At 42.2% G+C, this 26,555-nt stretch overlaps 1 protein-coding gene across 3 annotated transcripts in view; it reads left to right on the forward strand.

Annotated features, from left to right (window-relative positions):
* PSMB9 (proteasome 20S subunit beta 9) overlaps positions 1–24,163 on the forward strand; it is a 42,569-nt gene extending 18,406 nt beyond the window's left edge. For 2 of the 3 annotated variants that reach the window (XM_058170507.1, XM_058170508.1), the window contains exons 2-6: positions 436–503; positions 3,286–3,417; positions 10,785–10,911; positions 18,612–18,753; positions 23,976–24,163. In XM_058170507.1, coding sequence (XP_058026490.1) covers positions 436–503; positions 3,286–3,417; positions 10,785–10,911; positions 18,612–18,753; positions 23,976–24,103 — 597 coding nt within the window. In that variant the 3' untranslated portion in view covers positions 24,104–24,163. The remainder of the gene's footprint in view (positions 1–435; positions 504–3,285; positions 3,418–10,784; positions 10,912–18,611; positions 18,754–23,975) is intronic. The other variant, XM_058170509.1, reaches the window with a different exon arrangement.
* The last annotated feature ends 2,392 nt before the right edge of the window (positions 24,164–26,555 follow it).

A 26,555-nucleotide genomic window follows, 5' to 3' on the forward strand; every position in this document is an offset into this window, starting at 1 on the left:
ATGCTTTTAAAAGTAAAAAAAAAAACAACCTCTGATTATCGTGTGGCTCAGCTGGGCATGGGCGGGGGGTGGGGGCAGGGATTTTTGCTACCGGTTCTCCGAACCACCCGCCACCATTGCTACCGGATTGGGTGATCCGGTCCGAACCAGGAGCATTTCACCCCTGGTTTCCACCCATTGCTTCTTGTCCTGCCCTCAGGTGCTTTGGTGAATAGCTTGACTCCCTCTTCTTTGTGGCAGCCCTGAGATATCAGATCACTATCATGTCTCCCCTAGTCCTTCTTTTCATTAAACTAGACATACCCAATTCCAGCAACCGTTCTTTATACGTTTTAGCCTCCAGTCCCCTAATTGTCTTTCTTGCTCTGCACTACAAATTGCCTTGCAATGCTGTTATTTCTCTTCTGCTCTACAAATTTTTCCTCTTCTCTACAGACCACCATCATGGCCGTGGAGTTTGATGGCGGGGTCGTCCTGGGCTCTGACTCCCGAGTTTCTGCCGGGTAAGGGCCGGGGTGAAATCTAAAAATTTCCCTACCAGTTCTGTGGGCGTGGCTTAATTGGTGGGCATGGCTTGGTGGTCAGGTGACCCAGTGGGCGTGGCTTGGTGGTCAGGTGACTGAATGGGCATGGCCAATAATAATAAATAATAAAAATAATAAACAAAGTATACAAAACGTGGGAGCGCACCAGTCTACCTTCTTTAAAAATAGAGGCACCGCTCTACTAATTGCCTTTTTTTGGGAACACACCGGTCTACCTTCTTTAAAAATAGAGGCACCGGTCTACTAGCCGCCTACAGTGCTGATCAACTGTAGTGTGGCCCTTTGGAGTGCCACGGCAGTCATTTAAGGCCGTCCACCGAGTGCTTCAGGGACAGAGAAGCGGAACAGCGAGGTGCGGGCGGTGGGGGGTGGGCAGGGATTTTTGCTACCGGTTCTCCGAACTACCCACCCCCATCGCTACCGGATCACATGATCCGGTCTGAACCGGGAGCATTTCACCCCTGGTAAGGGCTGAAGGGATATGTGTATCTGAGTGAATGCGAAGAAACGTCTAATATCTTTCATTGGCCAGAGGGGAAGGAAAGTCTTATTGATGTCAACTCTTGGTGACTTGAGGAACAGGCCCAGGTAGTTTTCTCTGAGATAATCAAGGGATCCTTTGCTCTTGCCTTATTTTAGGGTGTTTTTTTTTCCAGCCACCCAGTCTAGTCCTCCTCTGTGAGATTTCCTAGTGGTCTCCCATCCAAGTATTAACCAAACTCCTCCCAGATGACAAACTCAAGAACCGCCTCTGTCATCCCATCTGAGACTACCCAATCTGTGTCCAGCCCATCCCGAATCTGAGTTAAAAGGGAGCGGGTCACCCTAAACAAGGCTGCTGGGCGGTTATCTGCTAACGCAGTAAGAGCGGAGAAATACTCACGCTTCGCCGCACTTATCGCCACTAGATAGGTCTGAATATGAGATCTTACTAGTGTTCGGTCAGGTTCAGAATGGCTGGCCCTCCAATTACTCTCTAGGCGTCTTTTTCGGCGCTTCATCTCACTCAGCTCCTCGGAATACCAAGGAGCCGGTCGAGATCGGCGCTGGGTCAGAGGCCGCAAAGGCACAACGCGGTCCAAGGCCCCCGCCCCGCCCTTTCCCAGGCGGCGACGAGTTCTTCAGCCGAGTCGTGGGCTAGGTCCTCAGGAAGTGGCCCAAGCTCTGTCAGAAACCTCTCCGGGTCCATCAGGCGCCTGGGACGGAACCAATGCGTCGGTTCCGTCTCCCTGCGGTGCGGGTTGGCAGTTCGAACGTCTAACCGAAGGAGAGAATGATCCAACCATGACAAGGGTAGAGTGACTAAATCCCTTGATTCTAGATCATTCAGCCACTGTCCAGAGACAAAAATTAAGTCCAGGGTGTTTCCCCCAATGTGAGTGGGACCATCAACTAACTGGGTCAGTTCCAAGGCCGTCATGGAAGCCATGAACTCCCGAGCTGCAGCAGATGACTCACCGAGCGATGGCAGGTTGAAATCCCCCATAACCATAAGTCGGGGGGGTATCAACCGCCAGCTCGGCTATCACCTCCAGCAGCTCGGGCAGGGCTGCTGTCATGCCGCAGGGAGCCAGGTACGTAATCAGCAAACCCACCTGTATCCCCTGACCCCACCTCACAAAGAGGGACTCACATCCGGCTATCTGTGGAACAGTGACCTCCCTCGGTCGAAGACCCTCGTTAATAATAACCGCCACCCCAGCACCCCTACCCTGGGCTCTCGGGATGCAGGATTATCACTAAATGTTGTTTCTTATGATTTATGATGAATGTATTTTCATGTTGATTATGATAGTGATTTATCAATAGTTGCTTGTTTTTACACTGAGAACTTACGCAGTGGAGACAAATTCCTTGTGTGTCCAATCACGCTTGGCCAATAAAGAATTCCTATTCTATTCTATTCTTTATTTATTTATTTATTTTATTTATTTATTTTGTCACAACAATATATATAAGTATCATATAGAAAAAATTATATAGTGTATAAACATATGTAAGAGTAAATATTCTATTCTATTCTATTCTATTCTATTCTACTCTTTATTCTTATTCTATTCTACTCTACTCTACTCTACTCTACTCCTATTCTATTCTATTCTATTCTATTCTATTCTATTCTACTCTACTCTACTCTACTTCTATTCTATTCTACTCTACTCTTTATTCTTAATCTATTCTACTCTACTCTACTTTATTCTACTCTACTTTTATTCTATTCTATTCTATTCTACTCTTTATTCTTATTCTTATTCTATTCTGTTCTACTCTACTCTACTCTTTATTCTTATTGTATTGTATTCTACTCTACTCTACTCCAGTCTACTTCTCTTCTCTTCTCTTCTCCTCTTCTCTCCTCTCCTCTCCTCTCCTCTCCTCTCCTCTCCTCTCCTCTCCTCTCCTCTCCTTCTATTCTATTCTATTTTATTCTACTCTTTATTCTTATTCCTATTCTAGTCTACTCTACTCCTATTCTAATTCTATTCTATTCTACTCCACTTTACTCCAATCTACTCTACTCTATTCTATTCTATTCTATTCTACTCTACTCTACTCTACTCTACTCTACTCTACTCTGTTCTACCCTTGATTCTATTCTATTCTTAAGTCTATTCTATTCTATTCATAAGTATTTTATTCTACTCTATTCTATTCTGTATTCTATATTTTACTTTCTATATTCTATCCTAATCCTATTTCTATTCCGATTGCTTTCAACATCTTGCCTTCCTCTTTCCAGGGATTCGGTGGTCAGCTGCTTCTTCAACAAGTTAGAGCCCCTGCATGACCGGATTTACTGCGCCCTCTCTGGCTCCAAGGCTGATGCTGAGGCCATGGCTGATCTGATCAATTACCAGCTGGAGCTCCACAGGTGAGGAAGACTAAGGAGCTGCTCACGGGAGCCCACCAGGGTCCTCCCTCTTCCACGGGGAAGCCCAATCCCAGAGTGGTCTGCAGCTCTGCCCGTCTTCTGGCGCCTGAAAGGAAAGCATATCCAAGGGGCACCAACTGGCAGGGCTGCAGATCTGAGGAGGAGGAAGAGAAATCAGCAGAGCACAAAATGGGATCTAGATCAGGGGTGTCCAACCTTGGTCCCTTTAAGTCTTGCGGACTTCAACTCCCAAAGCTGGTTGAAGAACTCTGGGAGTTGAAGTCCACAAGTCTTAAAGGGACCAAGGTTGGAGACCCCTGATCTAGATAGAGTAGGCCTGATGCTCTCCTGATCCATGGTGATCAGGGATGAACAGGAGAGAGAAGGGAAGGGTAGAAATTAGCCACCAAGGCAGTCATCAGACGATAGGGTCCTCATCTTCATGAGGTGAGGCCTGTAAGGGTGAGGTCAAACAAGTCAAGATGGTGGCCTGAAACCTGTGATTAAGGCTTTGAACTTCCTGATGTACATAAAACAGGCTTGTTTTTAGCTGGCAGAGTGCTGCAAGAGGCCATGGAGGGTGAAAACGAAGCAGGGCATCCCCGTTTTGGCAAGTAAAGTGCTGCAGGAGACATCCGTCCTGTCTCCCCCCCCCCCGCCAACCCCCTCCCCCCCCCGCTGGCCCGCAGAGGAAAACTACAATGTTGATCTGGCCCTCGAAGAAATCCAATTTGACACCCCTGCCCTATCTTGTCATCTTGAGGGAAGAGGTTGAAACTGTTTATATCCAGGATGTGAGAGGTCTATAGATATATTCACAGCTCTCTTTCTGGTCCTCAACAGAAGGCCGGCTGGTTGCAATTATTTTTTTCTGTAGTCCTAACTGTCCGTTGAAGTCTGTGTCTTTCTTGTTGGGTTGCAGAACCAAACCAGATAGTTACAGAGGTGCAGGTGACAGACTCAATAATTCCTCTGTAGAACTGGATCAGCAGCTCCTTGGGCAGTTTGAGCTTTCTGAGTTGGCACAGGAAGAACATTCTTTGTTGTGCTTTTTTGATGACAATTTTGATGTTAGGTGCCCATCCAGTACCTCCCATCGACCTGTGCGCTCTCACAGAGAGGGACTCCTTAGGGTGCCGTCAGCCAAGCAATGTCGACTGGCGGCCCCCAGGGGAAGGGCCTTCTCTGTGGGGGCTCCTACCCTGTGGAACGAACTTCCCCCTGGACTTCGACAACTACCAGACCTTCGGACCTTTCGCCGCGAACTTAAGACATATCTATTCCGTCACGCAGGACTGGCTTGAATTTTAGTTTTTAGCTGATTTTATGGGTTTTAAATTTTTATTAATTTTATAGGGTTTGATTGTATTTTAAAATTGGGCCAAATTTAATAAGTTTTTTAATTGTCTGTTTTTAGTATTGTATGTGTTTTCATTGTTATTTTATTTTGGCTGTTAACCGCCCTGAGTCCTTCGGGAGAAGGGCAATATACAAATTAAAATATTATTATTATTATTATTATTATTATTATTATTATTATTATTATTATTATTATTATTATTATTATTATTATTATTATTATTATTATTATTATTTTCCCCTGGGCCTCTGGGAACAAGAAAGCCTTCTTCCCTTCCCCTCTCAACAAGGGAAAAAGGTGCCTCAAGGAATCCACTTATGATTAAACCCAATAATTCATTCATTGTTTGGCGTCTCTGTGAGAGTCAAACCTTCCAGCTCAACTCTTTCCTTGGTGGGAGATTTTTTTTATCAATGCCGCATCGCCCCCTGGTGGCTGTTATAAAAATGGTGCTTCTTTTTTATCACTTGATTTCCCAGAAAAGGCAACGGCTAAAGGGAAGATCTTATTGGCTCCCGCCAGGGGATCAAGCGTTCCTTGTATCGAGGAGTTGGAAAGTACCGAATCCGAGGCCAGAAACCCTGTTGCTATTTTGGGTGTTGCTTGCAGCCCTTTCTAAACTCTGCTTTTTTTTAAATTTTCTGATTGACATTTGCAAGGCAGTGCTAAGCACTCCTGAATTTAGAGGAATATTTTCCCAAGTGAGTGAGAGAACAATTGCAGCCCGAAAGGGGCCAATTGCTTTGCATCTTCACCGTGATGATAGCATCCATTTTACAGATGGGGAAAACAGAGAACTTAAAAAACATCAAAAACATCATTAAAAAAGGACAACAAAGAATGTTCTTTCTGCGCCAACTCAGTAAGCTCAAGCTGCCCAAGGAGCTGCTGATCCAATTCTACAGAGGAATTATTGAGTCTGTCATTTGCACCTCTATAACTGTCTGGTTCGGTTCTGCAACCCAACAAGAAAAACACAGACTTCAGAGGATAATTAGAACTGCAGAAAAAATAATTGCTACCAACTTGCCTTCCATTGAGGACCTGTATACTGCACGAATCAAGAAGAGGGCCGTGAAAATATTTGCAGATCCCTCGCATCCTGGACATAAACTGTTTCAACCCCTACCCTCAAAACGACGTTATAGAGCACTGCACACCAGAACAACTAGACACAAGAACAGTTTTTTCCCGAAGGCCATCACTCTGCTAAACAAATAATTCCCTCAACACTGTCAGACTATTTACTGAATCTGCACTACTATTAATCGTTTCATAGTTCCCATCGCCAATCTCTTTCCACTTATGACTGTATGACTATAACTTGTTGCTGGCAATCCTTATGATTTATATTGATATATTGATCATCAATTGTGTTGTAAATGTTGTACCTTGATGAACGTATCTTTTCTTTTATGTACACTGAGAGCATATGCACCAAGACAAATTCCTTGTGTGTCCAATCACACTTGGCCAATAAAAAAAAAAAAATTTCTATTAAGCCTTCTCCTTTACTCTTTCCTCGCCATGCCTAGCCACGGTTTCGTAAACTTCTTTAAACACGGTTAAAATCCATCTCTCGCACATTCAATTTATTTTTACTAATCCAGAAGAGCCAAAAAAAAAAAAGTGTTTAATAATCCTCGTGACGGGTCTGGATGGAGAGAAACAGGCTCAAACTCAACCCCTCCAAGACGGAGTGGCTGTGGATGCCGGCTTCCCAGTACAGTCAGCTGCAACTGACTGTATGTCATTTAGGCGTTCTCCTGGACGGGTGGTTGTCTTTTGAAGAACATCTGATGATCGTCTCCAGGAGAGCTTTTTTATCAGGTCCGCCTGATCCGCCAGTTGTGCCCCTTTCTTGACCGGGATTCCTTATGCACAGTCACTCATGCTCTTGTTACTGTCGTGTCCCACTCCTCCGCTGATGGCCGGGTCAGGGAAATCCGAATCAGGCGTGCCTCTGCAGCTCTGCCAAAGTCCTAGCAAAGTCCTCAAGGCAGGCAGGAGACCAGAAAGTGACTTCAGCAAGATACGTTCGACTTTGCCTGACTCAGAGAATGCCAGAAAGCAGATCCTTTATATAGGCCATGGGATGTGGCTCCATGACTCAGCACTTATCCAGGCCTGCCCCTCCCTTCCTTCTGACGCCGCCGCCTATCAGTTCTTCTGAAGTGAGGGTCACTCCAGTCGGCAGCTGTTGGTAATTGACCTCCCTCAGGCTCACATGCTGTGGGGGAGGGGGAGGGGTCTAGTTGCTCCGTTTGCCTGGGCATGGAACCAGGGCTGGGGCCGGGAGGTGCTTCCTCCTCCTCAGCCTGTCTGGGCATGGAGCCAGGGCTGGGGCCGGGAGGCATACTAGGACATTCCTCAGCGTTCGGAAGCAGATAAGAAGGCCCCGGCTGCGGTGAGAGCGGGCAAGACACAACAGTTACCTCTCGCCTGGACTATTGCAATGCTCTCTACATGGGGCTCCCCTTGAAGAGCACCCGGAGACTCCAGTTAGTCCAGAATGCAGCTGCGCGGGTGATAGAGGGAGCTGTTCGGAGCTCCCATATAACACCTATCCTGCGCAAGCTGCACTGGCTGCCTGTGGTCTCCCGGGTGCGCTTCAAGGTATTGGTTACCACCTTTAAAGCGCTCCATGGCTTAGGACCGGGTTACTTATGGGACCGCCTACTGCCACCTTGTGCCTCCCACCGACCCGTGCGCTCTCACAGAGAGGGACTCCTTCGGGTGCCGTCAGCCAAGCAATGTCGGCTGGCGGCCCCCAGAGGAAGGGCCTTCTCTGTGGGGGCTCCCACCCTATGGAACGAACTTCCCCCTGGACTTAGACAGCTCTCCGACCTTCGGACCTTTCGCCGCAAACTTAAAACGTATCTATTTTTTCGCGCAGGACTGGCATAGAATTTTTAGATGATCTTATGGGTTTTTAATTTTTTAATTAGCTTTTTAAGGGTTTTAAATGTATTTTAATAGTTGGGCCAAATTTAAATAAGTTTTTTAGCTGTGGTTTTTATTTGTATTGTATGTGTTTGATTGTTGTTTTTATTTGGCTGTTAACCGCCCTAAGTCCTTCGGGAGAAGGGCGGTATACAAATTAAAATATTATTATTATTATTATTGTTATTATTATTATTATTATGAACTCTCCACCTCATCTGCACTATCCAAAGCGGGCCCACGCTTGAAATGATCAGGAAATAAATGGAAAGTCCTCGACTTACAACAATTCGCTTAGTGACCCTTCGGAGTTACAACGGCACAGAAAAAAAGGAACCGAAGATCGTTTTTCACACCTCCGACCGTTGCCGCATCCCCATGGTCACCTGATTTACATTCGGATGCTCGATTACTGGTTCATATTTAGGACGGTTACAGTGTCCTGGCGCTTTCTGACAAGCCGAATCGATGGGGAAGCCGGATTCACTTAACAACCGTGTTACTAAGTTAACATTTAAGTAACATAACATCAGAGTTGGAAGGGACCTTGGAGGCCTTCTAGTCCAACCCCCTGCCCAGGCAGGAAACCCTACACCATCTCAGTCAGATGGTTATCCAACATTTTCTTAAATTTTTCCAGTGTTGGAGCATTCACAACTTCTGCAGGCAAGTCGTTCCACTTATTCATTGTTCTAACTGTCAGGAAATTTCTCCTTAGTTCTAAGTTGCATCTCTCCTTGATTAGTTTCCACCCATTGCTTCTTGTTCTACCCTCAGGTGCTTTGGAGAACAGCCCGACTCCCTCTTCTTTGTGGCAACCCCTGAGGTATTATAACACAGCTATCATGTCTCCCCTAGTCCTTCTTTTTGTTAAACTAGACATACCCAGTTCCTGCAACCGTTCTTCATATGTTTTATCCTCCAGTCCCCTAATCATCTTTGTTGCTCTTCTCTGCACTCTTTCTAGAGTCTCAACATCTTTTTTACATCGTGGCGACCAAAACTGGATGCAATATTCCAAGCGTGGCCTTACCAAGGCATTATAAAGTGGTATTAACACTTCACGTGATCTTGATTCTATCCCTCTGTTTTTTCTATCACTCTGTTTGCAGTGATTCACTTAACTAACGTGACGAGAAAAGTCGTAAAATGGGGCAAAACTCACTTAACACACAGGGTAGGTAAAATGAGGACCCAGATTGTTGGGGGGCAGTAAGTTGACTTTTTTTTTTTTTTAATTTACATTTATATCCCGCCCTTCTCCGAAGACACAGGGCGGCTTACAGTATGAAAGGCAATAGTCTCATTCTATTTGTATATAGAATAGAATAGAATAGAATAGAATTTTATTGGCCAAGTGTGATTGGACACACAAGGAATTTGTCTTGGTCCATATGCTCTCAGTGTACATAAAAGAAAAGATACATTCAACAAGGTACAACATTTACAACACAATTGATGATCAATATATCAATATAAATCATAAGGATTGCCAGCAACAAGTTATAGTCATACAGTCATAAGTGGAAAGAGATTGGTGATAGAAGAAATGAGGAAAATTCACGAGGCGAATAGTAAGGTTTGCAGTTGATAATTAGAGTCTCTAAATTGTTGTCACAGAATTTGTAAATTATGTTAAAATCTTGACACCAGGTTGAATTAATATATAGGCATAAGCCTCCTCCTTTCTTTTTACCAGATGTTTCTGGAATCCTGTCTGACCGTTCAATTTGAAATCCTGGAATGTTCATATTATATTTCATATTATATTATATTATATTATATTCATCAAATATATTTACAAAGTCAACTTATTGCCCCCCCAACAATCTGGGTCCTCATTTTACCTACCTTATAAAGGATGGAAGGCTGAGTCAACCTTGGGCCTGGTGGGACTAGAACCTGCAGTAATTGCAGGCAGCTGTGTTTTAATAACAGGCTATTTTACAGCCTGAGCCACTCAAGGACCCTTTTGTATATATATATATACAAGGACTTTGTATATATATACAAAAGGATGAAGACTATTGCTTGACATAGTGTAAGCCGCCCTGAGTCTTCGGAGAAGGGCGGGATATAAATACAAAAAAAAATAATAATTCTAACTTAGCAACATAAATTTTGGGCTCAGTTGTGGTCGTAAGTCGAGGACTACCTGTAATTATTTTTAATCCAGGTTACTTGGTAGGGGCTTAGCATAGGATGCAAATCTAGCCTCTTTGTCGTACAGGAAAAAGCCAAGAAAATGGAGTAACTCAACACCCAGTTATCTTCTCATCGTTCCCATCACCCATCTCCTCCCACTTATGACTGTACGACTGTAACGTTGTTGCTTGTAGCCTTACAATTTATACTGATTGTTTACTAGTATGATTTGATTGCTTATTTGTACCCTATTCGTTAAGCGTTGTACCTTATGATTCTTGATGAATGTATCTTTTCTTTTATGTACACTGAGAGTGTGTGCACCAAAGACAAATTCCTTGTGTGTCCAATCACACTTGGCCAATAAAGAATTCCATTCCATTCCATTCCATTCTATCCCCTATTCTATTCTATTCTATTCTATTCTATTCTATTCTATTCTATTCTATTCTATTCTATTCCATTCCATTCCATTCCATTCCATTCCATTCTATCCCCTATTCCAGGGGTCTGCAAACTTGGCTCTTTTAAGACTTGTGGACTTCAACTCCCAGAGTACCTCAGCCAGCTTTGCTGAGTTTTGCTGGCTGAGGAACTCTGGGAGTTGAAGTCCATAAGTCCTAAAAGAGCCAAGTTTGCAGACCCCTGCCCTATTCTATTCTATTCTATTCTATTCTATTCTATTCTATTCTATTCTATTCTATTCTATTCTATTCTATTCTATTTGCATTTTGTGAATGACCCCTGAGAAGCCTTTGATAAAATGTCCCAGAAACTGGAGTCTCAGCTTTCACACAAGTGACCAATGAGGCCGAAGATCTTCTAGAGATCCACTTTGGATCTGCCCTACTAAACTGCAAATGGAGAAAGAAACTGAGGCACAATTTAGCATACTCAGCCTTTTCCCTTCTCCCCACAGCCTGGAGACGGAGATTCCCCCGCGAGTCCTGGCTGCAGCCACGCTGGTGAAAAGCCTCAGCTACAAGCACCCGGAGCTCTCGGCCCACCTCCTGGTGGCTGGATGGGATCCCCACAATGGTGGGCAGGTAGGTCTAGCAGGGGACTTTGGAGAAGAGGCTGCTCACTGGGGAACTATTGATCAATCAGAATACAGCTGGAAAGGACCTTGGAGGTCATCTAGCTCAACCCCCTGCTCAAACAGGAGACCTTATACCAGGGGTCAGCAACTCGCGGCTCTGGAGCCGCATGTGGCTCTTTCATCCCTCACGGTTAGGAAGTTTCTCCTTAATTCCAGGTTTCCATCCATTGATCCTTGATCATCTAACCGCTTGGTCTAAAACTTGGCAACTCCAAATCTCAACCAGCAAATGCTCAGTCTTACATATAGGAAAAAAGAACCCAAACACTAAGTACATACTAGATGGACATTACCTTACAGACGACCCCCATCCTGTTAAAGACCTTGGCGTTTTCATGTCAAATGATCTAAGTGCCAAAGCCCACTGCAACTACATAGCAAAAAAAGGCTGTAAGAGTTGTAAACCTAATTTTGCGTAGCTTCTTTTCCAAAAACACCACACTACTAACCAGAGCATATAAAACATTTGCTAGACCAATTCTAGAATACAGCTCGCCTGTTTGGAACCCTCACCACATCTCTGACATCAATACAATTGAACGTGTCCAGAAATATTTTACAAGAAGAGTTCTCCATTCCTCTGTAAACAACAAAATACCCTATCCCACCAGACTTGAAATCCTAGGCTTAGAAAACTTGGAACTCTGTCGCCTTCAACAAGAGCTAAGTTTAACTCATAGAATCATCTATTGTAATGTCCTTCCTGTTAAAGACTACTTCAGCTTTAATTGCAATAATACAAGGGCAACCAATAGATTTAAACTTAATGTCAACCACTTTAATCTAGATTGCAGAAAATATGACTTCTGTAACAGAATCATCAGTGCTTGGAATACTTTACCTGACTCTGTAGTCTCTTCCCACAATCCTAAAAGCTTTAACCAAAAACTTTCTACTATTGACCTCACCCCATTCCTAAGAGGACCATAAGGGGCGTGCATAAGCGCACAAATGTGCCTACCGTTCCTGTCCTATTGTTTTTCTTTTCTTCTTCCTATATATATATACCTCCTAATGCTTATACCTCCTAATATTTACTCATATATATGTTTATATACTATATGACGTTTCTGTATGATACTTACATATATTGTTGTGACAAAATAAATAAAAAATAAATTGTTTCTTGTCCTGCCTTCGGGTGCTTTGGAAAATAAGTTGACCCCCCCTCTTCTTTGTGGCAGCCCCTCAAATACTGGAATACTGCTATCATATCACCCGCTAGCCCGATGGGAAATATTGAAAGATTTCCCAGTGTCTCATCACTATGCCCGAAAGCTACGCCTGTTGAATTTCTGCTCATTGTGTCATGTTTCTATTTTTTTTTTTTAATAAAAAACAAGCAGCCTTAGGATACACTTAGAGAAGATCCAAATTGCAAGTTTATACTTGTTTAAAAACGCCAAGAACAGGAAAGGGTAGTTGCTTAGCTGCCTTCAGATAATATGGACTCTGTTGTGCCTCGCTCGCCCCCCTCTCCGCAGCCGGGCCCCTCTCATCTCCTGCTATCTCAGCCAGAGACTGATAGTTCAGAAGAATGTCCTGGCATGCCTCCAGCTCCCAGCCCTGGCACCATGCCAAGGACAAACCGAGCAAACAAACCTCCCCCCGATAGCATGTGCACCTGAAGCCAGCCACGAGCTAGAATTGCCGGCAGCTGGGGACGAAATGATGCAGTGGATAGATCCACGCTTCCGGAGAATCGAAAGGCGACGTCAGCAAAAGGAAGGGAGGGGTAGGCCTGGATAAGTGCTGAATCATGGAGCCACACCCCATGGCCTATATAAAGGATCTGCTTTCTGGCATTCTTTGAGTCAGGCAAAGTCTAATTTGGATTGCTGAAGTCACATCTTGGACTCCTGCCTGCCCTGAGAACTCTGACAGAACTTTGGCAAAGCTGCAGAGGCTTTGCAGCCACGCTTGATATGGACTTCCCCGACCCGGCCATCAGAGGAGGAGTGGGACACAACAGACTCCGGGAATTGAATAGAAGGATATTTACCTTGGATCGCCACAACACTTTGAACCATACATTAACAAAATGTATTAAGGAATGAATCAGTTGAACGGCTTGTCTCCCGAAGTTGTGAGTGCTCCAACACTGGAAGTTTTTAAGAAGAGATTGGACAACATTTGTCTGAAATGATACAGGGTTTCCTGCTTGAGGAGGGGGTTTGGACTAGAACAGGGGTCACTAACCTGTGGCTCTAGAGCTACATGTGGCTCTTTCATCCCTCTGCTGTGGCTCCCTGTTGCTGGTCAGCTCCACAATTGATCGGGCTTTCGGTTAGGATAGGTAGAAGAAAAAGGAGGCTGTGCTAAGAGGAGACTCTATGGTGGGGGAACCGACTTCCAGTTGGCAGAGGAAAAAGGATGCCGCGCTAGGAGGAGACTATGATGGGGGAACCAGACTTCTGGTCGGCTCCAGAATTGAACGGGGGCTTCCAGTTAGGGCCTTTGTGGCTCTTTGAGTGTTTAAGGTTGCTGACCCCTGGACTAGAAGTCCTTCAAGGTCCCTTCCAACTCTGTTATTCTATATTCTAAAATAGCAATAGCAATAGCCCTTATATACTGCTTTATAGCTGCGTTACAGCCCTCTCTAAGCAGTTTACAGAGTCAGCATATTGCCCCCAACAATTTGGGTCCTCATTTTACCCACGTCGGAAGGATGTGAGGCTGAGTCAACCTTGAGCCTGGTGAGATTCCATCTGCCAAATTGCAGGCAGCTGGCTGTCAGCAGAAGTAGCCTGCAGTACTGCACTCTAACCACTGCGCCACCTCGGCTAATGAGCCATTAAAGAATTCATCAAAGAATTCACCAATTAAGTTTAGTGCCCAACCCTCTGCATAAGCAGGAGACCCTATATCATTCCAGACAAGTGGCTGTGCAGTCTCTTAAAAGTCTTCAGTGACAGAGCGACCTCACCCCATTCGTAAGAGGACCATAAGGGGTGTGCATAAGCGCACAAACGTGCTACCGTTCCTGTCCTATTGTTTTTTCTTTTCTTCTTCCTATATACATATATGCTTATACCTCCTTATATTTACTCATATATGTGTTTATATATTATATGATCTTTTTGTATGATACCTACATATATTGTTATGACAAAATAAATAAATAAACTTCTGGAAGCAAGTTGTTCCACTGGTTAATTGTTCTCACTATTAGGAAATTTCTCCTTAGTTCTAGGTTGCTTCTCTCCTTGATTAGTTTCCACCCAATGTTTCTTGCCTTCTGATGCTTTGGAAAATAGGTTGTGGCAAATATGAAATACGAAACACTGCTATCAGGTCACCCTTGTTCCTCCTTTTCACTAGATAAACCCAATTTGTGCAACCATTCTTCATATGTTTTAGCCTCCAATCCCCTCATAATCTTCTTCTTCTTCTTCTTCTTCTTCTTCTTCTTCTTCTTCTTCTTCTTCTTCTTCTTCTTCTTCTTCTTCTTCTTCTTCTTCTTCTTCTTCTTCTTCCTCTTCCTCTTCTTCCTCTTCCTCTTCCTCTTCCTCTTCTTCTTCTTCTTCTTCTTCTTCTCCTCCTCCTCCTCCTCCTCCTCCTCCTCCTCCTCCTCCTCCTCCTCCTCCTCCTCCTTCTGTTCAGTCGTGTCCCATTTCTTGGAGGCTACCTGGGCAAGTCCCTGCTGTTTTCTTGGCAAGATTTTTCAGAAGCGGTTTGCCATTGTTTCCTTCCTAGTCTGAGAAACTGACCATCCCAAGATCACACAGTTGGCTTTGTGCCTAAACCAGGCCTAGAAGATTAGACTAGACTCCCTGTTTCTAGCCTAATGCCTTAACCAGTACACAGCACTGATTCTCACCTAACCAGCTGCTATATAATCATCATCATCATCATCATCATCATAATAATAATAACAACAACAACAACAACAACAACAACAACAACAACAACAGAGTTGGAAGGGACCTTGGAGGCCTTCTAGTCCAACCCCCTGCCGAGGCAGGAAAACCTACACCATCCCAGACAGATGGTTATCCAACATTTTCTTAAAAATTTCCAGTGTTGGAGCATTCACAACTTCTGCAGGCAAGTCATTCCACTTATTAATTGTTCTCACTGTCCGGAAATTTCTCCTTAGTTCTAAGTTGCTTCTTTCCTTGATTAGTTTCCACCCATTGCTTCTTGTTCTACCCTCAGGTGCTTTGTATATAATATAATACAGGTATATAATACAGGTAGGAAGAATTTGTATATAATACAGGTAGGAAGAATTTGATGTTAGAAACCTTTGCTTCTCTCATATCATATTTCTCAGGATAATTATATTGAACAAGTCAAGCAGGAAATCTTGATTATTCAGTTGACTTAAAATAAAGACTTAGACGAGGGAACAGAACTCATCAAATTTGCAGATGACACTAAACTGGCAGGGATAGAGGAATGGAGTAGAGCAAGTGTTCACACTTGAGCAGAAAAAAAACCAAAGGTACAAGTACAGATTAAGCAAAAAATGGCTCCAAAACAGTAATTGTGAGAGGGAGCATGGAGTCGTAGTGAATGTCACTTAAACATGAGCCAGCAGTGTGTGGCAGCAGCCCAAAAATCTAATACAGTCCTTGGTTGTATAAACAGAGGCATAGACTCAAAATCACGTGAAGTATTAGTACCGCTTTATAAAGCCATAGTGAGACCACCTCTTGGAATACTGCATCCAGTTTTGGTCACCATATTACAAAAAAAAAAAGGTGAAACTTTGAAAAAAAAAGTGCAAAGAACAACTAAGATGATTAAAGACCTGGAGACTAAATCATATGAAGAACGGTTGCAGGATTTGGATATGGCCAGTCTAGAGAAAAGATGGCCTGGGGGACCTGATAGCAGCATTCCAGTATTCGAGGGGCTGCCACAAAAAAGAGAGGTTCAATTTATTTTCCAAAGCACCAGAAGGCAGGACAAGAAACATTTTTTTGGATGCAGAGAAAGCCTTTGATCGATTGCACTGGGAATTTTTATTTAAATTAATAGACAAACTGCAATTTGGAGATTGTTTTATGAGAATAATTAGGGCGATTTATGGAGAGCAAACAGCCCAGATAATAATTAATGGTAGTTTGACAGAAGTTTTTAAGATTGCAAAAGGAACAAGACAGGGGTGTCCTTTATCACCATTATTGCTTATTTTAACTTTGGAGCCACTACTGGATAAAATAAGAGAGTTAAAGGAGATAGAAGGAATTAAAATTAGACAACATGAGTATAAAGTGAGAGCTTTTGCAGATGATTTGGTGATTATTTTGTCAAATCCTATAAACTCAAGTGTATATTTGTTGGAAATAATTGGTCAATATGGAAAGGTTTCAGGGTTTAAAGTAAATCAGAATAAAACAAAAGTGATAACAAAAAATACGACTAGACAACAGAAAGAAAAATTAGAGGAAACAACAGGATTTGAAATTGTAAAAAAGGTTAAATATCTAGGGGTTTATATTACTTCATCAAATGTGAAATTGTATGAGAATAACTTTGAGGTGTTATGGCAAAAAGTTCAGAAGGAAATGCTCAGTTGGAAAAAATTACAATTATCATTATTGGGGAGAATAGCAGCTATTAAAATGAATGTTTTACCTAGATTTTTATTTTTGTTTCAGATGATACCAATAATTAAGAAAGATAAAAATTTGGAAGAATGGCAGACTGGAATTAATAAATTTATATGGGAAGGTAAAAAAGCAAGAGTTAAAATGAAAATAATTCAAGACATACGGGAAAGAGGAGGTTTAAAAATGCCCAACTTTAAATTATATTATGAAGCAGCTGCTCTTTCTGTAATAAGTGATTGGTTTAATTTAACGGAGGAAAGGATTTTGAATATAGAAGGTTATGATTTATTATATGGATGGCATGCATATTTATTGTATGATAAAAAAGTGGATAGAGTCTTTAAGAACCATGTGTTAAGAATTGCTCTTCTGCGTGTCTGGAAGAAATATTATCACAAATTAAATTACAAAATTCCTATTTGGGCAAATCCCACGCATGCAATAGAGAATATAAATACAGAACAGAAACAGGAAATGATTACTTATAAAGATCTTCTATATACTGAGATAGATAATTTACAATTAAAATCCTTGCATACACTAAAAGAAGAAGGGAGAAATTATACTTGGTTTCAATATGGGCAACTACAAGCTAGGTAGAAAAAAGATCAGAAAATTGGTATCATGCAGAATGAAGAAAACTTGGTAAAACAAATTAGAAATCAAACCCAGGCGCATATAAAGAGATTGTATAATTTGTTGATAGAAATAGATTCTGAAAGGGATTTAATAAAGGATTGTATGATAAAATGGGCACAAAATATTCAGGAACCAATATTTCTGGAAACTTGGGAAAAAATCTGGGTTAGAAATGTTAAGTTTACGCAAGCACAGAATTTAAGGGAAAATTTTTATAAAATGTTTTATAGGTGGCACTTAGACCCTAAGAAATTATCATGTATGTATCCAGATATGAATAAATAAATAAATAAATAAATAAATAAATAAATAAATAAATAAATATGAACTAGTGGCCAAGCGCCTGAATTTTGGTCATGTGACCATGGTCGTAAGTGTGAAAAATGGTCATAAGTCACTTTTTTCAGGGCTGTTGTGACTTCACGAGTCACTAAATGAACCATTGTAAGTAGAGGACTACCTGTATTTAGAAGTTACATGGTCACTTATATTATACAAAATATGGATGGCTCACAACATTTCATAAAAAGAAACAGAACTCCACAGCAAAATAATAATAATATTATTATTTATTTATTTATTTATTATTCATATTTGTATACCGCCCTATCTCCCGAAGGACTCAGGGCGGTTCACAGGCACATAAAACATTTATATACAAATTAAGATAATCATTAAAAAACTTATTCTAATGCCTAATTATTAAAAATATAAATATACATATTAAAACCAATTTAAAACCCCTATAAATTTAAAATCTAAGCCAGTCCTGCACAGATGAATAAATGTGTCTTGAGCTCGCGACGGAAGGTTCGGAGGTCCGGAAGTTGACGGAGTCCTGGGGAGTTCGTTCCAGAGGGTGGAGCCCCACAGAGAAGGCCCTTCCTGGGCGGCCGCCAGACGACACTGCCTAGCTGACGGCACCCTGAGGAGTCCCTCTCTGTGAGAGCGCACGGGTCGGTGAGAGGTATTCGGTAGCAGTAGGCGGTCCCGTTAATATTAACAACAACAACAACAACAACAGAGTTGGAAGGGACCTTGGAGGTCTTCTAGTCCAACCTCCTACCCAGACAGGAAACCCTACATCATTTCAGATAAATGGTTATCCAACATTTTCTTAAAAATTTCCACTGTTGGAGCATTCACAACTTCTGGAGGCAAGTTGTTCCACTGATTAATTGTTCTAACTGTCAGGAAATTTCTCCTCAGTTCTAGGTTGCTTCTCTCCTTGATTAGTTTCCACCCATTGCTTCTTGTTCTACCCTCAGGTGCTTTGGAGAATAGTTTGACTCCCTCTTCTTTGTGGCAACCCCTGAAATATTGGAAGACTGCTATCATGTCTCCCCTGGTCCTTCATATCATATATTTCATTCTAACCACAACAAAAGTTGACTTTATTGACACTGCACCACAAAGCAGGATTCATCCACTCCTTCCGTTCTGACAGATCTACGGGACGTTGGGAGGAATGTTGAACCGGCAGCCCGTTTCCATTGGTGGGTCAGGAAGCACCTTCATTTACGGCTATGTGGATTCGGCCTACAAATCCGGGATGAATCGTGAGGAATGTCGTCAGTTCACCAAAAACGGTATCTGTGCGATTGGGTCTATTCTGGGTCGGTGAGGTTGAGAGGAAACTGCCAGAATTCCTTTTTCAAAAGCAGGACCAAGCGTCCTAAGCTCACAAACTGCAGCGTGTATCCCGGTTAAGGGCATAGTAAAACAGAATAACAGAGTTGGAAGGGACCTTGGAGGTCTTCTAGTCCAATCCCCTGCTCAAGCAGGAGATCCTGGCCTATACCCTTTCAGATACCCATAGGTGGCTGTCCATGTTGTGGTCTGCCAGCACCATGCAGAGCTGGCAACAGAGTCGGACAGCGATGAGGCTGAGGTGAGGCCAGGGCCATCGGGGAGTGAGGTGCGGACTCCAGAGCTTCCAGAGATTGATAGTAGTGAGGCAGAGGAACAGAAGGAGCCTGTTCCTAATGCACGCATGACAAGAGCTGCCAGAAGGCAAGAGCAGCTCAAGCAAAAAGGGCAACTCAGGAGTAGGGCCAAGAGATGATTGGCCCCTCCCATAAAGCTTAAAACAGACGAGCAACGGCATTTGGTTTTTGCCGGAAAACAATGTTGGTAGCTGCGTCTCCTGCTTCGTCTACATCTTGCATTTATTTTTGTGACTTTTGTTTTTGTTTTTTTTTTTTATTACTTTTTTTACAACAAACAAACAAAAAAAATACATTATTACACCCTTGTGCTATACATAAAAGGAAGATTTGGGTCTTCGGATATATCCTCATGATTGCCAAAATCCACGTTCTCGAGGTACAGGTACTGAAGCGTCCAATGTTCCAAGCGCAAAGTCCACAAATGGTTTCCAAGTCTTCCAGAAAATATCTTCTTTATACACACCACTTCTAATTTTAATATCACATGTCATTTTATCATTTAAAGCTAATTTCCACATTTCAGAATTCCACTCTTCTATTCTAAAAATCACATCTAGTTTCCAATATCTAGCTATTATAATTCTACCTATTATAATCATAATTCTAATCAATTCTTTTTCATATTTTGTTAATTCTATTTCCTTAATTACCAACAATAATATAGTTTCCACTCTCAATGTTATTACTTTCCCCATCATTTCAAATATCATTTTCTCCAATTGTTGCCAAAACTTTTTAACCTTATCACAATTATACCACATATGTTCATAAGTCCCCAATTCCATCTCACATCTCCAACATTTTTTACTAGTTTTTATCCATTTGTGACAATCTTACTGAGTCAAATACCATTTCCAAACAACTTTATAATTGTGCTCTTTAATCCTTATAGATAAAGTTCTCATAATTCTACTCTTCCAATTCACATTCCAATCTGACTCTGGTATTTCAATATTAAGATCTTTTTCCCAATTTGTCCTCATCACTCTTTGTAATTTTTCATCAGAATTTATAATCTTATAAACCCTACTAACGAGTCCCTTTAGCCCAATTTCATCTTTCATAATCCGAGATACTAAATATTCAAATTCAGTTTCACATCTATTTATCGAATAATTTTCCTTTAGTTATTTTGTCCATTTTCTATCTGTATTTTTCAAACCAACTTAACCCTAATTTTCAATAATTTCTTTATTCCTCCTTTCATTTCCCATAACTTTTATCCAATCTCTAATAATTTCTATATTTTCCTCTTTAATCACTTCATTACGTTTTATATTATTTTTAATTGGCCAAATTCCAGTTGTCTCCCCCAAAAAGATTATATCCGGAATTAAAATTTTAACAAATTTGTTCCACATTTTACTTAATCCCTTTAACCAATAACTTCTACTTACACATTTTAAATTTGCTTTATCTAAAAACCACCTTGATCCAAATTTCTCTATATCCCTTAACTCTAAATCTCTCCAATAATTATCTTCACCTTTAAGTATTTTTACCACTATCCGGATACCATACGCACAGTAATAATTAAATAATTTGGGGATTCCTAATCCACCTTCCTTTTGATTTTGATACCACATTTTCTTCACTAATCTGGGTCTTTTGCCACCATTGCAAAATTTATCCAGTTTTTTCTGATATCCTTCAATATCTTTCTCTGTCAAATTTAGTGGTAGCATCTCGAATAAAAAGTTGAACTTGGGCAGCAACATCATCTTACACATTGCAATTCTACCAAACCAAGACAACTTTAAAATTTTATATTTATCTATCTTCTTCTCAATTTCGTTAATCACCACATCATAATTAAGTTTTTTCAATTCTTTAACCTTAAGTGAAAGCACTATACCCAAATATTTCAATGTGTTTTTAATCCTTATCCCAAATTGCTCTTGCATATTCTCTGAGAATATTTTTGTGACTTTTGAATGTTTGCCAAGAAAGGCCTTTGGCAGTTTGCCTAATTGGATCAAGGTTTGCGATAGGACTGAGGAATTTATGTTGGGAGGAATTTGTTTTGATTTGAGTTGAATGACGCTGGGAATCAAGTAGTTCGAATAAAGTTTGTTTTTTCACGGACTGAGTTTCTTACTACCTACTTGGGCCTGGGTTACAACAGTCCAGTCTTTTCTTTAAAGCCTCCAGTGATGAAGCACCCACAACTTCTGAAGGAAAAGTGTCCCACTGATCGATCGATCGATTGATAGATATCTATGGAGATTCTGAATCATCCAGGTCAGGGTTGTCCTAAAGGTGATTTTTATTTTTCAAGAGGCAACTGGACTTTCTGGTTTTTCTTTGAAGATGTTTTGCTTCTCATCCAAGAAGCTTCTTCAGCTCTGACTTGTCCACCTTTTGGACAGAGAGGACCGCTGGTTTGAAAGAAGGGATGTCGTGTCCCACTCCTCCTCTGATGGCCGGGTCTGGGAAGTCTGTATCAAGCGTGGCCACGAAGCCTCTGCAGCTTTGCCAAATTCCTGTCAGAGTTCTCAGGGCAGACAGGAATCCAAGGTGTGACTTCAGCAAACCAGATGAGACGTTGCCTCACTCAAGGAATGCCAAAAAGCAGACCCTTTATATAGGCCATGAGGTGTGGCTCAATGACTCAGCACTTATCCAGGCCTGCCCCTCCCTTCCTTTTGCTGACATCGCCTCTCCATTCTCTGGAAGTGAGGATCATCCCACCTTTCGTCTTCCTGCTCAGCTGCCGGCAATTCTAGCTCGTGGCTGGCTTCAGGCGCACATGCTATAGGAGGGAGGTTTGTTTGCTCAGTCTGTCTGGGCATGGTGCCAGGGCTGGGGGCTGGAGGCATGACAGGCCATTCTTCTTCACTATCAGCCTCTGGCTGAGATAGCAGGAGATGGGAGGGGCCTGGCTGCAGAGAGGGGGGCGGGGGAGGCACAACAGGGGTCAAAGAGGCCATCTGTGTCAATATTGAGCAGCCCTCCCTCAACCGAGGGGGAAGGATACAACATCAGCTATCTCCAGTCTACAGCAGAGTCCTTTCAGCAATTCCAAGAAGGCTCCATATCTATTTGCACCATTCAGATGACCCTGCTGACACAGATAAACCTCCAGGTTGCCTCGGTGACTCTCTAAAAGGATGCAAATGACCAGCTGTCTGCAAGGAATATAAATCCTTCCATTCCCCATTATCCAGTCAGAGCTGAAGAAGCTTCTTGGATGAGAAGTGAAATGTCTTTGAAGAAAAACCAGAAAAAACAGTTGCCTCTTGAAAAAGCACCTTTGGGACAGAGAGAGACAGACAGACAGACAGAAAGACAGATAACAATCTATCGACCAATTGATTGATTGTGTGTTGTTCAGTCATTATCGACTCTTATCGGCCATACAGAGTTTCTCCAAGACAATCTGTCCCTATCCTAATGCTTTAACCCTTCCCAGGACGCCCCGATTGCCATTAGTCCGAAATTGTCCTCTTTCCTAGAAAAAGCTGAGATTCCCGCCATTGCTGCTCCACCTCTCCACCTCCAGGGGGCACCACTAAGCTCCTACATAGTTGGCAGGGAAATTCGCCGCTTGCTGTCAACCTCCGTAATGGAAGCTAAATAGCAACTGCTGACGCAAGGACATTCTCTTCAGCCATTGGCTGGGTGATCCGTATTTGGGTTTTGCTGTTGTTCTCCACCCTTGCAAATGCTCTCAGTGGAAGAAGTGTGGGTTCAAACTTGGAGGACGAATTCAGAATTATAATAGAGTTGGAAGGGACCTTCAAGATTTTAATGAAAAGAAGGACTAGGGGAGACATGGTAGCAGTGTTCCAATATCTCAGGGGCTGCCACAAAGAAGAGGGAGTCGGGCTGTTCTCCAAAGCACCTGAGGGTAGAACAAGAAGCAATGGGTGGAAACTGATCAAGGAAAGAAGCAACTTAGAACTAAGGAGAAATTTCTTGACAGTGAGAACAATTAATAAGTGGAACGACTTGCCTGCAGAAGTTGTGAATGCTCCAACACTGGAAATTTTTAAGAAAATGTTGGATAACCATCTGACTGAGATGGTGAGAAGGTAAACTTGTCCTTTAAGACTTTTGATTAACTCCCAGAGTCCCTCAGCCAGCAAAGCTGGCTGAGGAACCTGGGAGTTGAAGTCCAAAAGTCTTAAAGGGACCAAGTTTGACACCCCTGTAGGGTTTCCTGCCTGGTTGGACTAGAAGGCCTCCAAGGTCCCTTCCAACTCTTTTGTTATTATATTTTATTATATTATATTATATTATATTATATTATATTATATTATATTATATTATATTATATTATATTATATTATATTATATTATATTATATATTATATTATATTATATTATATTATATTATATTATATTATATTATATATATTATATTATATTTTATTATATTATTATATAATTATATAATTATATTATTATATTATATTGTATTGTATTGTATTATTATATTATATATATTATATTATATTATATTATATTATATTATATTATATTATATTATAATATTGTATTATATTATACTATACTATCCTATCCTATCCTATCCTATACTATACTATACTATACTATACTATACTATACTATACTATACTATCCTTATGAAACGCCTAAGAACCTTTTGAGAAATGAAACCTATAGGAACTGAGACTGTGGCAGGATTCCAGCATCCTCTTTTGAGAATTCGTTTGGTTTTCAGGTGAACTCAGGCCATGAGGTGGGCGGGCACTTAGCTGATTGGCGGATGTTCACTCCTGGGAAAAGCCAAGCTACTTTCTCTTGGATGCGATTGGTATAGCTCTGACTCATCTCTTTATTTTGGTCCAATCAACTGCTTCCGTGGCTGATTTTAACCCTTTTGTTCCTTCCTCCAGCTATTGCCTTGGCGATGGTCCGGGATGGTTCCAGTGGGGGCGTCATCTACCTCGTCACCATCACCAAAGACGGTGTCAAGGAAGAAGTTGTTTTAGGAGATGATATCCCCAAATTTTACGAAGAATGAATTTACTTCTCAACCTTCTCCTCCTCTCTCCATTTTTTTAAAGTATTAAAGTATTAAATAGAAACCATGTGTTGAATTCTTGGGTTTTTATGGGTTGACACGCACACAACAGAATAACAGAGGTGGAAGAGACCTTGGAGGTCTTCTAGTCCAACCCCCTGCTCAGGTAGGAAACCCTATACTAGTGATACCTAACCTTTTTGGCACCGAGTGCCCAAAGCATGCGCACAAACCCCCAAAATACAATGCGAGTGCCCCTGCGCATGTGCCCTGCCCTGCCACCGCTCATGCGTGGCAAAGACCGAAAGACCAGCTGGCTGGCGGGAGGCGCATGCACATGCGCGGCAGAGCCGAGCTGGGGCAACAGCTCGCGTGCCCGCAGAGAGGGCTCTGCGTGCCACCTGTGGCACGCCTATCATAGGTTCGCTATAATGGCCCTATACCAAGGGTCTGCAAACTTGGCTCTTTTAAGATTTGTGGACTTCAATTCCCAGAGTTCCTCAGGCAGCTTTGCTTTGACTTTGACTTTGACTTTGAGTTGAAGTCCACAAGTCTTAAAAGAGCCAAGTTTGCAGACCCCTGCCCTATACCATGTCAGAGAAATGTCCCTTTGAAGATGCGCACACCGAAACATCTGGAATCAAATTCTAACCAGACTCGCTTCCTTCAGAAGCTCCCCAGATGGGAGGAACAGCCCAAAAAAAGTTCTTGTCGTGTCCCACTCCTCCTCTGACGGCCGGGTCAGGGAAGTCCGTATCAAGCGTGGCTGCAAAGCCTCTGCAGCTTTGCCAAAGTTCTGTCAAGAGTTCTCAGGGCAGGCAGAGACCAGGATGTGACTTCAGCAATCCAAGTTAGACTTTGCCTGACTCAGAGAATGCCAGAAAGCAGATCCTTTATATAGGCCATGGGGTGTGGCTGGAGGCACGCCAAGACATTCTTCAGCACTATCATCATCCGGCAGGAGATAAGAGGGGCCCGGCTGCGGCGGGGGGAGCGAGCGAGGCACAACAGTTCTCCAGCTTCAGAAAAGTAAAGCAGCCTCGAAAGAGGAGGAGGGTAAATTGGGGGGGATACACACACACACACACACACACCCCGCTAGATTCCATGTGAGAGGCCAGAAAATCTTGTGGCTGGCCTCCCCGCCCCCCATTGGTGCTCCTTAAGAACCTGTCTTCTCTAGCAACCAAGGCAGCTGGCAAAACATCCCTCTGGGATTTCCCAGCCCAACTAAATGTCAGAAGGTCACCGAAGTTGATCACATGATCTCAAGACACTGCAATCATCATAAATACGAGTCAACAGCTTCTGATTTTGATCAAGTGACCATGAGGAGCTTCTTTCTTAGGTGGTGGAAGAGAGAGAAGGAGGAGATTCAGTCAGGCGCTGAAAAGAGAGACTTACGACCATTTTTCGCAGTTACAATCTTTGCAGCATCCTCATGATCAGGCGGTCAAAATTCAGATGCTGGGCAACTGGTTCATACTTAATGACCGTTGCTGTGTCCCAAGATCACGCGATCCCCTTTTGCGACCTTCTGATAAGCAAAGTTAAACGGAGAAGCCAGATTCACTTAACAACCGGCTTCCTAACTTATCAACGGCAGTGGTTCACTTAACAACGGAGGCAAGGAAGGTCGTAAAATGGGGCAAAAGCTCACTTTGCAAATGTTTCCCCGAACAACAGAAATTTTGGGCTCGGCTGTGGTCGTAAGTCGAGGACTATCTCTCCAGACCTCCCTTGCACCCTTAAATTTGTACTCTGCACATGCTGGATGGAAGGCTGACCCAGAAGTCAGCAGGAAAAGGTTGAAACCATTAAAAAACTTTCTATGTTTCTCAGACTTTGTTGTCCCAAAGGGGTTTTTTCATGAGGCAACTGAACTTTCTTTGAAGAAGAGCCTCTTGGAAAAAAGCCATGCTTGAGACTCTCCATAGACACTCGGACTTTGCTCATCGCAGGTAGTGTAAAAATCAATTAAATCTGGCACTTATTTATTTATTTATATTTATTTATTTTTATTTTATTTCATTTTGTCACAACAGTATACACAAACATCAACATAAGAAAATCAACACAATATAAAAGAAATATATATATATAAGCAAAAGTATGCAACAACTATGTTAATTTGTTATTTATTTTTATTTATTTTGTCAAGCATATATAAGTTAACAGGTAAAAGTATAAACATAATTTGGATACATGAAAAGAGTAAGAAAAAGGAATATTAGGACAGGGACGGTAGGCACGCAGGTGCTCTTATGCACGCCCCTTACAGACCTCTTAGGAATGGGGTGAAGTCAGCAGTAGAGTGAAGTCAGCAAGGTTAAAGTTTTGGGGGTTTGGGGAAGAAACCACAGAATCAGGTAGTGCATTCCAGGCATTAACAACTCTGTTACTGAAGTCATATTTTCTGCAATCAAGTTTGGAGCGGTTTACCTTGAGTTTG

Source organism: Ahaetulla prasina, chromosome 2 (assembly GCF_028640845.1).
Source record: "Ahaetulla prasina isolate Xishuangbanna chromosome 2, ASM2864084v1, whole genome shotgun sequence".
NCBI lineage: Eukaryota > Metazoa > Chordata > Lepidosauria > Squamata > Colubridae > Ahaetulla > Ahaetulla prasina.